Source organism: Syzygium oleosum, unplaced genomic scaffold, assembly GCF_021117445.2.
Source record: "Syzygium oleosum isolate NSW1041296 unplaced genomic scaffold, Sole_v2.1 Sole_v2.10, whole genome shotgun sequence".
NCBI lineage: Eukaryota > Viridiplantae > Streptophyta > Magnoliopsida > Myrtales > Myrtaceae > Syzygium > Syzygium oleosum.
In genome coordinates, this window is record NW_026607494.1 from 10774918 (window position 1) to 10790514 (window position 15597).

At 42.5% G+C, this 15597-nt stretch overlaps 4 protein-coding genes across 4 annotated transcripts; all 4 read right to left on the reverse strand.

Moving 5' to 3' along the window:
• Positions 1-199: 199 nt before the first annotated feature.
• LOC115679930 (protein NRT1/ PTR FAMILY 2.8-like) lies at positions 200-3762 on the reverse strand. The gene is made up of 3 exons (XM_030603649.2): positions 2348-3762; positions 1993-2210; positions 200-1774 (listed from the first exon to the last, which is right to left on the reverse strand). The coding sequence occupies exons 1-3, from the start codon at positions 2487-2489 to the stop codon at positions 374-376; spliced, it is 1761 nt and encodes a 586-aa protein (XP_030459509.1). The 5' UTR covers positions 2490-3762; the 3' UTR covers positions 200-373.
• Positions 3763-3902: 140 nt separating this feature from the next.
• LOC115679943 (uncharacterized) lies at positions 3903-4652 on the reverse strand. Its single transcript, XM_030603665.2, has one exon. The coding sequence runs from the start codon at positions 4480-4482 to the stop codon at positions 4198-4200; it is 285 nt and encodes a 94-aa protein (XP_030459525.1). The 5' UTR covers positions 4483-4652; the 3' UTR covers positions 3903-4197.
• A 2048-nt stretch (positions 4653-6700) lies between these two features.
• On the reverse strand, positions 6701-7234 carry LOC115679910 (uncharacterized). Its single transcript, XM_030603633.1, has one exon. It carries the CDS (start codon positions 7232-7234, stop codon positions 6701-6703), a length of 534 nt encoding a protein of 177 aa, XP_030459493.1.
• Positions 7235-11736: 4502 nt separating this feature from the next.
• On the reverse strand, positions 11737-14958 carry LOC115679936 (vesicle-associated protein 4-2-like). The gene is made up of 7 exons (XM_030603657.2): positions 14317-14958; positions 13421-13491; positions 13087-13168; positions 12814-12932; positions 12459-12536; positions 12194-12313; positions 11737-12080 (listed from the first exon to the last, which is right to left on the reverse strand). Exons 1-7 carry the CDS (start codon positions 14585-14587, stop codon positions 12021-12023), a joined length of 801 nt encoding a protein of 266 aa, XP_030459517.1. The 5' UTR covers positions 14588-14958; the 3' UTR covers positions 11737-12020.
• Between the last annotated feature and the right edge of the window lie 639 nt (positions 14959-15597).

Sequence of the window (15597 nt, forward strand, 5' to 3'; positions counted from 1 at the left end):
CTTGTCAAAAGCACCATTTATGGGATACTTCACTAGGATATCATTACAGTAACTTTTACAATTACTGCCACATTGCCCATTCCAAATTCCTGCTCATTCAAAACTCGATGTATGAAGTATCGTCATAATTCAAGTTTCGTTTTTCAAACACAAAAGGTATTCGAGACGAGTTATCAAGAGCTTAACCTAGTGGATTGAGTTGGGGTAATGGCACAAGAAATGTATTGGAGATGATTCATCACAAGCTCGACCAATTGGCACGAGCTGGAAATAAGGCAAAAAAAAATCTAGGAGATTTGGAGAGAACTGAACCCTTGCCAAGGGCAAGCTCCGTTACCTCATTTACAGAGACATGCTTTAAGGACTCTTTGACCTACGTGACCTCGCCGCCAACGCCAACTCTACCCACAAACTTCCTGGCAAAGAGATTGAAGTATGCCAAGTTCACAATGCTTAGGCCAGCAATGACATAGTAATAGTAATCAAGCCTACTCTCGTTAAGGTCTCGACCGCCTATCCATGGTATCTTCCCATTCATTCCGGTCAGGCCATGGATGGCACTCACAAGAGAAGATGTCAGATAACTTGCGATCGATAATGAGAGAAAGAAAATTGCCCCGCCTACAGTCCTCAAATTCTCTGGCACATGGGACGTGAGCAATTCCATCATTGCTATAGCCGCGAAAGCTTCTATCAACCCTGACAACGCAAACTGTGGCAAGAGAAATGCGACACTAATTGGCGAAACAAAAGATCCATTTTGCAAGGCCAAAGATCGCCGCTTCTCCTCGACAACCCCGGCTATTATCATGCAGAGAATGGCCATTACAATACCTATGTTGATTCTCTGTACTATGGTCAGCCTTTTGCATTCTTTACCTGAGAATCTGAGCGAAGCCCTTGGCAACACAAACTCGTAGATGAGGATCCACACTGAGAGAACAATCATGGACCACACGGACAACCAGCTTGGCGGGATCTGAAAATGAGGTCCCATTGATTGGTCCATTTGAAACACCTGAAGTATCCCATTTACACTCTGTTGGTCCATGGCTAGGAAACAGACAATTCCCGATACCCATACAGGTGCAATTGCCACCAAAGACTTTAACAGTTCCACTTGTTGTAAGCAACATAATCTCCAACCGTTCTTGGCTATTCCTTGATTGTTCAACTCACCTGGATCAGCGATCATAGCAGCCCTATCAAGACACCTAAACCTATCTGTGTGAGCAAGCTTCTTGATCTGTGGCACCGACTCATCGAGAGGAAAATCATAAAAGGGCATCCTGTTCTTGTCTCTATGAGCTAAATGGCCCTTACGAAGAGCCGCCACGATCACTTTGACCATATTGGAGTAGACACTTCCTTGAGGCTCAATCTTAATATACGTGTTGCGGCCTAGCAAGAAGATGAACACAGAAAGTGCAAGGCAAGCGGTAGGTATGGCAAAACCTACAACCCAACTGATCTTGCTTTGGACATAGACGACAACCAAGAGTGCTATAATCAGTGTGGCCGTGAATGACAAGTACCACCAGTTGTAGAAGCTTTGCATCTGCTTTCTTCCCTTTTCCGTGGTGTCTTGGAACTGATCGGCTCCAAAAGCGATGCAACAAGGTCTGATGGCTCCGGCACCAATGGCAACCAATCCAAGAGCGGCAAATAGGAAGGTCAGGTCACCGAAATCTGGCTGTTGGCAATCGGTTTGAGAATTACAAGCGGAGGGTCTTAGTTGAGGTATGGATGCAGTTAGTATCATCATCCCCATTCCCTGGAAAAGCAACGTAGTTAGGTCGGTTGGGATTGCATGGCCCCTAATATGATGCCCTCAGTCCTCATGAAATTGGAACGTATATAACATGACTTACAGCAGCTATTAATTAATCCAAAAAATGTTCTTCAAAGTACGAGACCCGACTGATATTTTTTAGGAACAATTCATTCTCTAATTTTGATGATATTTCAAAGACTGGTCGACTGAAAATATACCAGGAAAGAAGCCGTGCAGCCGAGCAGGAGAGTTCGGAACCGGCCCAGATACTTCTCAGCAACAAAAGCACCAGCCAGAGGCAATATGTTGCAGCAACCAGACCATATACTGACCACATTGATCAAGAACACTCCATACAAGTTGTACTTCATCTTCAGATACACCGGCAGGTTCATTATCAAGCTCATCGAAGCCAGCCTCTCAAAAGACTCATTCCCTACATCACCAAACCAAGACCAACCACAACAGGAAGAGTATCAGAATTGCATCCAAGAAACCATTCCAATACTGCTATCAAGAATGCATGCCGATAATTAACGAATCGTAAAATGTGGAAACGCTCTTGAACATTACCCAGAATGTAAAATATGGATCTCCACCCTCCTTTCGGTATTTGGGGGAGGAAAGGTGGAGGGATTTCATGTTCTGACGAAAGAGAATGAATTGCATTCTCCACGTCAAGTTTGACCATCTCTGTTTCTTTGTCCCCTTCCATACCTTCCCTCCCTCGTCTCTCTTCCTCCTCTCTCTCTTCTCTTACTTCCTCAGAATTTGTAGGTTTTCCTTCTTGGGTCTAGCGTTCGTATCAATGTTGTTGACCATAGGAATTCCCCCAAATCTAGGGGGCAGCAGCGCATTCCCCAGCAAATTCCAGGTCATCATGTGGTTTAAAAAAGAAAATGGTTAAAACGACCCCTCATAAAAGAGCTTCGTAAAGACTTATATGGTAAATAAAGAGAACCGGCCATAACGAGCCCCCTCTAAAATTGCATCGACCCTTCCACGATTTGTTTACCGTTAGTCCAAAATGCGTTGATTTTTATTGTCTTCTCAGTGCTGTTGCCTTCTCTTTTTCATCTCCTTGGGAAGGATTAAATTTGTCCCGTTATTGACTAAAACGGCCGAAAATAGGTAAAACAGAGCACCCATGAATGGCCTGTGGAGCTCTCCAATCACTCCACTTGGCAGATTAACATAGAAGCTTCGTTCTTCGTACATTATTCTAGCTGGCGACTCGGTACCATTATGTCGAATGAGACCATCAACTCGATATTCCTTCCAATAAAGTTTAAGGATTGACAGCAGCATCTCCTGACATTAACGTGTTTCTGATCAATGGCGTCAATCTCTCCATAACAGCTTGTTACTTCAGATATGGTCCCTTTTCTTCATCTTTTGCTTCGACTGTTAACTTCTAAGTATGCCCTTATAAATTTAAGTCGTGGCATGGAAAGGAACCGAGGTACCACCACTCAAAAAGCAAGCAAAAAACAGAGCAAAACGCAGTTTTATCGAATCTGAGCGAAGCCCTCGGCAAACACAAACTCGAAGATGAGGATCCAGGCCGAGAGAACAATTATGGACGAAAGGGCCAACCAGCTTGGAGGAATCTGAAAATGAGGTCCCATTGATAGCGCTGTTACCTTATCTCTTTCATCTCCTTGGGAAGTGTTGGATTGTCCCATGAATGACCTGGGTTCAATTCAAGAGCTCTCAAATCACTCCATAGTAGCAGACTTATATGGAAGCTTGTTTTGTATGAGACCTTTTACCTTGATATTCTTTCCGATAAAATCGGAGGATCGACAGCATCTCGTGACATTCATGTATTGCTGATCAATAACAGACTTATATGGAAGCTTGTTTTGTATGAGACCATTTACCTTGATATTCTTTCCAATAAAATCGGAGGATCGACAGCATCTCGTAACATTCATGTATTGCTGATCAATAACGTCAACCTATATAAAAAAGATCTTGTTACTTCAGATCTGTTCCACTTTTTCCTCTTTTGCTCTCAGCTGTTAGTTTTTAAGTATGCCCTTAAAGATTAAGTCACAGCATGTAAAGGATCCCACTCCAGGTACCAACACTAAAAAATTAAGCAAAAACAGAGCAAATCATAGAATTGTCGAACCGAAAAAGTCTACTTTTTTCTTTTCTTTCTTTCCATTTCTCAAGATATTTACAACCACAAATTCACAACCCTCCACTTGGTTATGTAAATCTATCTTCTTCGCTTCCCAAGCTCCAACAAGTCCGAATGTTTCATCGTCTCGTCTGCCAAACATTCCGACCACTCAAGCTCAGTCAACCCCGGGTCAACTCAGAGCCGCCCCGTTTCGATTCATCTACCGGGGCTTCTCTTCTCATCATCGCATCTCCATAAACAGATTAGATCACTTCTGGAAATCTCAAACACTTCAGCTCTGACCCCAGCAGTTCAAGTACATGACGTTCCTCAGCGACTCGTCGGCCTGCCGCTGCCTCTCCTCCCCGTCGCGGCAGCCCCTCGAGGCCGCCCCGTCGAGCCCCGACCCGACGGCCCCGGCGAGCGGCCGTAGGTCCGCCGAGTCGGATCCGGAGAAGAGCCGCCTCTTCCCGGGCTGGACCGATTTGAGGCCGGACTTGAGCCGCATGCCCTGGTCCGAGTGGCCCTGCACCGCCGCCACGCCGACGGCCATCCACGCCCTGTTCAAGTAACTCATCTTCCCTTCCGCTGCTGCTTCTTCCTTCTAACGAAAGGTGGGATCTTTGCAGGTCTTCTGGGGTATTCGAAGGCTGGGTTGCGAGGAAAGACCGGTTCTCGCAAGTGGGTGGTCGTAAGATACGATGGATATTAGTCTTTGATCGTGTTTGGTGGGTTCGAGTGGAAGAAGATAGCGAGGCGAGGCGTCAATTATAGAGAGAGAAGGAGGGAGAAGAGCGGTTTCTGGGAAACCGGAAACCGGAGATGAGGGGGAGGATCGAGGGCGGTTTTGTCATTTTCGGGTGGTTTATCTGGATGCGAGCAATAATGGTCGCTACTGTCCAAACGAGACATTCGAGGTGGGGAGAAATTCGATATCTCGTGCGCCAGTTTTACTCTCTTTTTCTCGTCTCGTGGATTAGAAATCAGAAGGAGAAACGCGAAACGACCCCAATTTTTACATTTAGGCCGTGTTCGTTTGCGAAAAAATATTTTTTCGGAAAATATTTTTCGCGTTTTTCGATGTTCGGGGGCGGAAAATGTTTTCCTTCCCCATCCTCAAATCCTTCATTATTTTGAGGAAAATGATTTCCTCTTTTCACAAAGAGAAAATCATTTTCCCCCAAATTGAAGGTAAAATTGTCCATGGGAGGGAAAATATTTTCCGTGGGAGAGGAAGTTGATCGCCGGCCACCATTGTTGGCCGCCGCCGGGTCGCCGCCGCCGCCGCTCGCCGCCCGCTCGCCGCATCCGCTGCCGGCCGCTTGTCGTAGGCCGCCGCCGCCGCTGCCGCCGGGCTGCAGCCTGCATGGATCCGCCGGCCCGCCAATGGGCCGATCCGGCCTCGCACCACGGTTGCTGCCCGCCGGCTGGCTTGCGTCGCTTGCTGCGCGCCGGTCGCCGCCTGCAGCCGCGACCGCCGGTCGCCGCCGGTCGCCGGTGAAAAATATTTTCCGAAACTTTTTCATATTGGTCGCCGAACACCGGAAAATTATGTTTTGGGAAAACATTTTTCAAGAAAATGACTTCCGGAAAAATATTTTCCAAAAGGAGAATATTTTCCGCCAAACAAACGGAGCCTTAGTAGTAATGGTATAGGATGCGATACATTATATGCAAGATCTCTTTTTATTTTTTATCATTTGTAAGGTTACTAAATTTATGATTGGTGTTGTGATTCAATAACAAGAACCTTTCACACATTATATATAAAATTGCCAATCACGTAAGAAAATGAATTTACAATAGATTTGGAGTTATCTATTGTTATGATTGATTGGTAGTCTCGAATCAATACGAACTAGTTTCTTTTCGGTTCGTGCGTATTCATTAGGAATTTTCGTCACCTCGCATATAGGGCAAGGGTGTCTCTCTCTATGTGGCAAAGGCAAACACTTACTGCTCTCGCCTTAGGAAGGTGAGCATGATCAAATCAGTTCTTAGGCTAGGAGTGTTCAATGATTTGCGCAATGACAATATAGCCTCCTCTTTACACACTATAATCTCAAAAATCAATAGACCATATATTTGAGAATTCGATTGACAATGATTAAACAATCGGTCGATCTTTAGTTTAATATAGTGCCTTTTTCCCTGTAGGGACTGAGCAACTTAGCGAACATCTTCAACAAGTCAATAATCACTTTTCAGAGATCTTAATAAAAATCAAAAGCTGCTGGAACATTATCAAAATAGGGGTTTCCGTTCCTTTTATTTGATTTGCATTAAGTTGAAATTGCACAGTCTTTGATGCCCACGAGGTTTTTTTTTTTCTCTTTTGATCAATAATACCTATTGTCATTCATTTTGGGGAAAATACATATGAACGAAGTAAAGTCGAAAGGAAGCGAAAGTGATTAAGAATCTGAGGCGGACGGTTCTTTTCTTTGGAATTTTGACAAACCCTCTACTGCCCACGAGTCCAAACGTGCCCATAGAAATCTCAAACCATCCGGTACCCGTGAGTCCACGTCAAATTTAAATCGCACAACATGCTAAAACGAAAGCTCCCATCGCCCTCTAAAACAAAGCTTTTAAGGTTGCGAATGATAACCATTCTGTTTCTCTATTTCTGTTTCAGAAATAGATTTTGGAACAGAAATCCGTTTGGTAGCCCAATTTTAATTTCTATTTCTGAAACAAAAAATTGTTCTAGAAATAGATTTGGAACAGAAATCAGAAGTTAAAATTTTTTGCTTCTCTATTTCTGGAACAGAAATAAGAAGTTAAAATTCTTCTCATTGTTCACCCTCGCCACTAGTCGGTCGCCCATCCGTCACCCACTTGCCAGCGACCACCGCCCGCCGCCACCCTCCTCCGGCTGCCGCCCACCTCCCATTGCCGCTCGCCGTCCACCGACCACTGTCTCCCACCGCCGGTAGCCCTCCTCCCGCCGCTGCTTGTCTCCCACTGCCAGCCATCATCTCCCATCGCCCGCATCCTACCGCCGACCACCGTAGGCTGCCACCCGCCACCCGCCGTCCACCGTCTCCCGCCACCGGCCGTCCTCCTCCTTTCGCCACTCGCCTTCCACCGCCGCCCATCGTGTCCCGCCGCCGACCTCCCTCCTCCCGCCACCACCCACCTTCGGCCGCCGCCCACCTCCCACCGCCGGCTACCGTGGGCCATCGGCCGCCGTCCAACCGGCCATCGCTCCCGCCTCCGGCCGCCCTCCTCCGATCGCCGCCCACCTCCGATCGCCGGCCACCGTGGGCCGCTGCCCGCAGACCACCAGCCGCCCTCCTCCTGCCACCGTCGCCTCCCCCCGCCATCCACTCACCGGCCACTTGAGAGGAAGAAATTTTGTGTCGTTATCAAATAAATTTATATTTCTGAAACAGAAATTTTATATCATTATCAAACTTATTTTTTTGCTCAGAAACTCCTTTAGAAATAAAAATAAAAAAATTAATTTCTGATCAGAAATTAATTTTTGAAATAGAATGATTGTTATTAGCGGCCCAAGTGGCTCGTATCGTAAAATTGGATCAAACGTACTCCGCGACAGCCCCAAAACCCTACTTTTGCCTAAAAATAGATTGCACGGTCTATACCACTTTTTGATTTAGAGGAATTTAATTTGTTTCCCTCTCTCCTTGACCATCGAATCAAAAGTAGCATTCTCCAATTACACGAAAGGTGGAGGGACTCGAATGAAAATATCGCCACTTTATCGCGTACCATCTCGTGGGGGCCGAGATAAAAAGAAAGTTTTGCGAGGTGATAGGTGGGGGTCGAGGGGACAGGTGGTGGCTTATCCGAAAGGACAAGACATGACTCATCGCCCCCTTTTCGCGCGTGTGGGCCCCACCCCCTCGACTTCTGCATTTCCAGTTTTGTCCCTGGCCTGGGCCCCACCACTCGAAAGGGGGACACGTGCGAGGGGGGTGTGGAAAAGCTCCCGTCCCGCTCCGCCCGCGCCCACCGGCACGCCCACGCCCCTCTTCACGTGGGGCCACTGCCCTCGGTCCTTCTCCTACGCCTTGGCGAGCCAAAATATAGAGTTAAAAAAAGCGAGAAAATTCCAAGGATGATGCTTGAACGCGATCCTTAAATTTTTAATTTATTCAGTAAAATTTTTAAATTTTATCTTAATATATAGTATCATTTTCAAATTTTTAATTTATTTATTATGATCATTAAATTCTTAATACACGTTTAAACTATTTCCTGTACTATAAAAAAAATATTTCGATTTTGTCTGTGAACTTAAATGAACAGAAGGATAGCATTGGATATTTTCATATAGTTCAAGGACTTTACCGAAAGTTCAGGGACCATATTGAATAAATTAAAATTTTACGGATCACATTGCACATTGAATTAAAGTTTATGGACTATTTATGTCATTATCCCTTAAAAAACATGGAGGACGCAAGAGCAAATTTATATCATCAAAGGAAAACGATAGGAAAATTAATAAAAGCATAAATATAAAAAGGGAGGGAAGAAAATTGATTCTTTTATTTTCTTATTGTTGATTTTTATTTAATTTGGATGATTGGATTGGCGATCACATAAAACATAGATGCCAATGATTGTTTAGTGTGCAAGAAGGATATTTATATTTGCAGTATGTTTGTTCAGAAAGTAAAATGTAAAAATAAGTAAAATATGAATGGCCTATTTTTAACTACATTACTATGCAGTCTTCTTTTCTTGTTCCTTTTTCTAATTTTGTTTCATCTTTTAGTTAAAATTAAGCTCTCTCGATCACTATAAGGGGATGATTGCAATGAAGTCCATAAAGATGAGAGGTATGTTGACAATTATTTCGAAACATAAGGGGAGGTATTAATATCAATTTGAAAACATCGGGGGGGCTCTTTGCCAAGATTGAGATAATAGGGGCCATGTTGCAAACATCCTAAAAATGTGGGACCAAACAGCAATTTTCCCTCATGCAGTGGAATGGATATGATTAGACCCGTTAAACGTGGGGAATTAAAAAAGAGACTAGTTGCAAGTCCTTTTAATTTTTTTTAATTATCTATAAGTGGACTGATCTAATTATTTAATGAAAAAAAGGGCACTTGGGTTTTTATTAAAGCGTTGTGAAAGTAGATATGATTCCATCTGCCCCTATAAATAAACCTGATAAAATCTAATTAAAAAAGTAAATCTTGCCTATCCTTATCATGGTGGACCTAACCATCGTCCTCAAAATGGACTGATCATTATCTTTTTCCATCCACTACCCAATGCCAAATTGCCAAAGTTTGTCATTAAGCATCTTACGGGATAAGATCTGGCCTTTCAATTATTGATATAAAGTAAAACAGAAAGATAAATAAAGGGATGGTGACGCGAATGGTCCCTAAACTTTAGCTCCAGGTGCAATGTGGTTCATGAAATTTTAATTTGTTCAATGTGGTTCCTGAACTTTGGCCCTATGTGCAATATGGTCCTCGAATTTTTAATTTGTTCAATTTGGTCCCCGGACTTTGGTACATGTTCAACTTAGTCCCTGAACTATATGAAGATGTTCAACATTGTCCTTCCAGTAATTTAAGTTTATGGATAATATTGAACATTTTCATATAAGTCAATGACTAAATTGAATATGTACCAAGAGTCTAAGGACTACATTGCATAAATTGAAAGTTCATGGATCACATTACACATTGAGCTATAGTTTAGTGATTACATTGAACAAATTAAAATTTTAAGGACCACATTGAGTATTAGGCCAAAGTTCATAGACCATTTATGTCATTTTCCCATAAATAAAAGAAGAAGAGTCTCGGGCTTCGTTTATTGCATAAATAATGAATAATTAAAAATGATCGCTTGTACCGCTTGAAATTATTAACTAATGAAAAATATTTTCACTATCAATAACAATTTATGTTTAAACATTTTCGTGGACGATGAAACATTTTTCATTCATTCATTTTTACAAGCGTTATAAGTGATCATTTTTATAAATTTTTTTTTAAATAATTTATTTTTCGTAAAACAAAAGGAGTTTTGGTGGTGGTAAATTCACCCCAACTTTAGCTTCACACACACCTTTAGGAGTCAAAATTACAAAAAAAACCCACATTGAAGGTCCCACAATCCCTTAAGAGACCGTAGCGTAGCCATTCTCTTTCTCTCCCTTCCTCTCTCTCTCTCTCTACTTGTACCGCCCCATGCTCGGGGATGGAGGCTATTGCTTAGCAGTTAGCACTCACCATCTCGAATAGAGCTCGATCCGGTCGACTACCCCAAACGGCCTTGATCACAACAATAGCGGTGGTGCGGTCTTCGAAAGCCGCGGGCGCAGAGATGGGGAAACAGTCTAAAAGCAACCATCCACGAGCCATGAGGAGAGAGAGATACGGGGTCTTGGGACCCATAGTTTGGGTATTTTTAGTTATTTTGATTTCTTACATCGTGTATTTAGTCAAAATAGGAGTGGATTCGACACGATGGGTCTTATAAAATCCAATGTGCAACATCAGTAGGTACAACACTAGCGGAGCAATCAAGAACTTCAACCATACTAAATTATTTTGGTTCTATAACAATCATTTGTTCATCTTCTATTAATCTACCAAATTTATCCACAAATTATTCGATTAAACTTCTCGCCCAATCAAGGAATGAGTTGCCAACTCCAATTGCAGTCTAGTAGTTTAATCTGTTAATATAGTTGGTTTTTGCATCACAACTTACATAGAATCTGATGAGATTAGCTAATATCACCTAGATGGGGGTGAATAGGTTATTCGAACACTTTTTGATCAATTTAAAGCGGAAATAATTGATCATAGGTAAAGTCTGAACAATGTTTAGATTTTGAACAAGTTTTGAATGGCAAATAAATAAATGTGCAATTAATTAAATAAAAGGAGTTTTAGGGATGAGAAAAATTGCACACAGATGTACAGTGGTTTGGCTTAGATCAACCTTATGTCCACTCTCCCACGCTGACAGTCTACTGGCTGGATTTCACTAATCAAATCAATGAGAAGTTACAACAAGTTGTGTTGCTTAAACCCAAGCACTTCTCCTCGAAACTGGTGTTGCTTATACCAAGCCGATAGATCACATTATTTCACACCTAAGCACACACTTATGACATTGTCTACACCTCTTAATTGATTACACATTTAAGCTCACGAAAGACAAATATAAAGATTAAAGATCTCTCGGAATTCTAGATTCTTGATCTTGTCTCTTACTACTGCTTCTCGGCACGTTATTCTCCTTTTATATTCCTCCACTTTCAAACTAGCCGTTGGACAGTTTCCAGAGGATCGTCTTCTAATTTACCTGTTGCATAGAATTGTATCAAGAAGATTGCGTAGCCGTTGAGGGACAAAATCAGAATCCCGCTAAATCTGATTGCCCATACAACCAGCATTTTGGTTTCTATAAGTAAAGCTTTTTCGCTTGGAAAGTGACTTATCTCGAGATTGATTTATCAATCAATTAAGATGTTTTGCGTACTAAACTGTTATAAGACAATCTTCAAGATTGAGTTAACCGAATCTTTTTATATGTGAAATCCAATTCAGATTACTAACTGTTGTGTGCGTTCTCAACTTCGAACACTGAACTTGTGTTACGTTCTGGACTTGTGTCGGAAGTTCATCATCTTTGGTGTAAAGTCTGAACCTCTTCATCTGCAGTATAAAGTCTGAACCTCATCATCTAAAGTCCGAATCTCTTATCTTGAAATAATTTCACAATCTGAATAAGATTGTCATTTGCTTCTCTTCCAAGAATAACTTCCTGAATCAAAATATTTCAAAGCATTTATCAGACTTACAAAATACTCATGGACAATTTTGTCAACTTCAAAATATATTAGGAGGTTCTCCCAACAAAATCTGCATCTGAATTCAAGCATGACCAAAAGGAAACATTGGTGCCCCTGCACTGCATTGGTTCAACAGCAAAACCAGCTTCATCTAATCTCACTACAAATTCAAACTTCTCACTGCCCAAAGTTATGGCCCTTTAATAAGATACTGCTATCAGTCACTTTTCATCGGTTTCACGTTGCGTGTTGACACGTCGGCGCTTTGATCTCCTCATGAAGAAGTCGCAAGTTTAGAATCAATCCGTTTAAACCGAATCGACACCTTCAACATGCTGCTGTGCTAGGTACCTTTCTCTTCTTTCTTTCTGCAGAGTCGAAACGGTTATTGGGTGAGTATCAAGAATATATACAGGACCAACATATCCCGAACCTGGCTTTAGGATCGATCGAATCATTAAATAAAGTAGCAATGACTCACCCATTCATCTATCACGAGTCCTTCCTTGACAGGACCTGCGCCGGGCTCTTCTGGAGGTTTCTTCTGTGACTCAAGCGCAGCTTCGGCCTCGGCCAGTTGCCGCTTTAGTTTTTCTATCAACTTTACAAGAAGAGAAACCACATTCTCCTTAATATATTAGTGAAAACAACATCCTTTGTTATCGTGCATTTGTTGTAATCCTATGCTGATGACTAGATGAGCAAGAAAGGAAAAGGAATGTCAAGGTAGAACGGAAGATCCTTACATGAGTCGATTGCTCTGGATCGAGGAAAACCACCCGTAAAATTTTCTCAACTGTCACTTGGTCCCTCAGTTCATCAAACTGCATAAAATTGGGACAGAAGAACAAGGTCAACAGCCAAAATGGTCTATATTTTGCTCAACCATTAATGTTGGTTACCATTTACGACATGTCCGCCAACTACGATGTCACACACATTAGCCACACGCAATAAACCGTTGGGCCAACACAACGAGGACCGGGCAGAAAATGAAATATATTTATCAAGAAGATCAAAACATTCTATCCATCAAATGCCTATTCAGTGCTAGCTGTACTTGAATGAACGTAAAAGTCAATGAAGGCCTAAAATGCATACCAGTTCGGGGACATAATCCATTTGCCCATGTACTTTTAAGCTCAAGATTTTGAACTTAACGATGCTCTTCAGGTTAGCTGGTTTGTCATCGCTCTCGGGGGGCTCCACGAATTTGAACACTGCATCAGTCAATAGTTTGAAACAAGAACTGAATGACTTTAATTGCTGGAACGCGTATAAAACGCCGGAGACATGCTGATCAAAGCAAGAATACAATGAACTTCTGATTTTCTTGCGCATTGATGACGGGTAAGATACAGTAGTTAAATTTACCAGTTGCAATGATATTCTCTCCAGGGGCGAGTACACTCCCTGGAGGGCGCATGTAACAACTCTTGGGGGCAGTTGTTTGGAACTGAAAAGGTAGAAGAAAGAGTCGAGAACTTGTTAATTACATGTTCAAGCTACTTCAAATGCCGAACAATGCAACGTCGAAAGCCCACACAATGTTCACAAAGACGAGCGAGCCCTGCTTATGCAAGTTAAATTTTGAAAGCCAGACTCTCGTCGAGCTAAAAGATTCAGCAAGTAAATGACAAACTTTTTGACTTCTTGAAAGATGCTCTCATACATTTCATTTCCCAGTTTCCAAAGGTCACCTTCTTACCTTGAATGCTACATGAGTCTTGGACACGTTCTTGATCTCGATGGCACTCCTAACCTGCTTGCCAGGTTCATCTTCAAGTTGAAAATAAACAAAGAATTAACAGAAATAACTTAAATTAAGAGGCAACTTCAGCCCACATTGTCACAGACATGATCAGCAAGCAAAGCCTTTGGATAGCTTAAAATGACTCAAAAAGGCTCAAATATTTCCAATCCAAGATACCAAATTGACCATTGCCATATACGGACAAACTTGGGAACTTTCAGTACCAACTAATTTGAAGACAGAGCAGCTCAAAAGAACTCAAGAAGAACATGCCCTGATGAAGAACAGAAAAACAAAGGAAAGAACATTATTCGAGAACAAAAGCATCACCAAACCAAGGCCACATCATGCAATATAACAAACGTATCTTTAATAATTAGACCCTTTTCCCCGAATAGAATTAGATAATACAATTATTTGGAAATATCAGCAAAGAGTGACGGGGACACCAACCAATTATTCCTTTAAACTTCAAATACTGACAATGTATTAGAATCAGGGAACATGTCCAGCTATGAGAGAGAGAGAGAGAGAGAGAGAGAGAGAGAGCTCTCAAAGCCTACCAAGCAAAGAAGCAATCTCACCTGTAGCATGAAAATGAACAACACCCAGTAGACAAAACAAACAGGAAATTCAGTGAAATATTAGGAAGAAACAATGCTAAGGACCTTTCTCAGAGATGAACAGTAATCACGTTATAGCTGAAGCAAAAATTGCACACGGCATCATTTTCACATACTAATTTGACTGGTACAGGACCAGCACAACCAGCGAAAGCAAAATCAAATAAAACAAAGATCTTTGCAAGGTAACATAGAGAGAGGGAGAGAGAGAGAGAGAGAGAGAGTTACATGGAAAAAAGAGCTTGTTTGGAGGATCAAGACGGAGTCTTCGCCTCGAGGGAAGCAGAGACTTCGCCATTGCAGCCACCGCACTCGCAGAGTGATGATCACTGAGCTGGTGATCGAGGTGGGCACTCTGGTTTTGCTGAAACGACGACGCAGGAGCCGCCGACGAAGTGGCGGGCGACGGCGACGACACTGTCGACTGCCAAAACGGCATCTTTAGGTGCGACCACAGCTTCTTGTGGTCGCCCTCCGCTCTGTCTTGATCGAGGGCCATCGGTCGCCGGAATCCCGCACGCGGGTCTCGCCGGAGAAAAGGGGAGATCTTTTTGTATGCGAGCGAAGATAAGATTCGGGGGTGTATTTTATAGTCGAAGATATACAGCCAAGAAGAGAAGGTGTGTCGACACGAAACGGTTCAATCATGAGCGCGCATATGCTTTTCTGAGGCTGGATCCGACGTTGTTTTCGCTGTACCAAGAAAGGTGTGCTGGTCTGCACCCCATTGTCTCCCAGTTGTTTGCTTTCGAGCGGTCAAATGAGTCAGTAACATCTGCTTTCTTCCCACTTCGCTTAATTCATGGCTTTTCCAATTCGATACAAACTACAGTTCTCGTGTACGTATGCAAAACATCTTCAGGTTAACAGCAAGATGGTGGAGAATATGCTTGGCAATGTAGACCAATCATCCGAGGACCTAGCTCGACCCAAGTCGATCCAGTGCAGTGCTTTTTGATACTAGCCTTTGGAGGTGGTGGTGGGGCTGTGGGATCGAATGCTTGTGCTCGAAAAGAATGGATAAAGCACACCCTCCATTGAAATACTACAAACCAGCACGCCACGAAATGATGATGTGCAATGATACTCGAATTTGTTCTTTTTTTTCCTCGGTGCTGCAAACAGGAAATGAGATTGGATGCATCCCCACCACCACCGCTCCCCATCTTGCTACAGTTCGTGGGCCCTCCATCTCTTTCATCAGCAGTACGTTGGAATAATCTAAGATTTGCTTAAACTGTAATGGGCGGTTCTCTTCCTCGCTTTCTAGTACTCAGTACGGTCATCTATGAAATCCAATGAAATGATTATGTACTTTTGCTTTCATAACGAGTGAAATATGGGTTTGAAATGAAATGATCATGTGATTCTTAAGAGAAATTTCTTTATTTTTGCAATATCGCATCTTTAATTGGTGATACAACATACAAGATGTTGTTGATGTAGAAAAGTTTTTGTTGTATCGTTTCAGAGAAAATTTTGTTTTTGGGTTCACGGGTTACAGATATT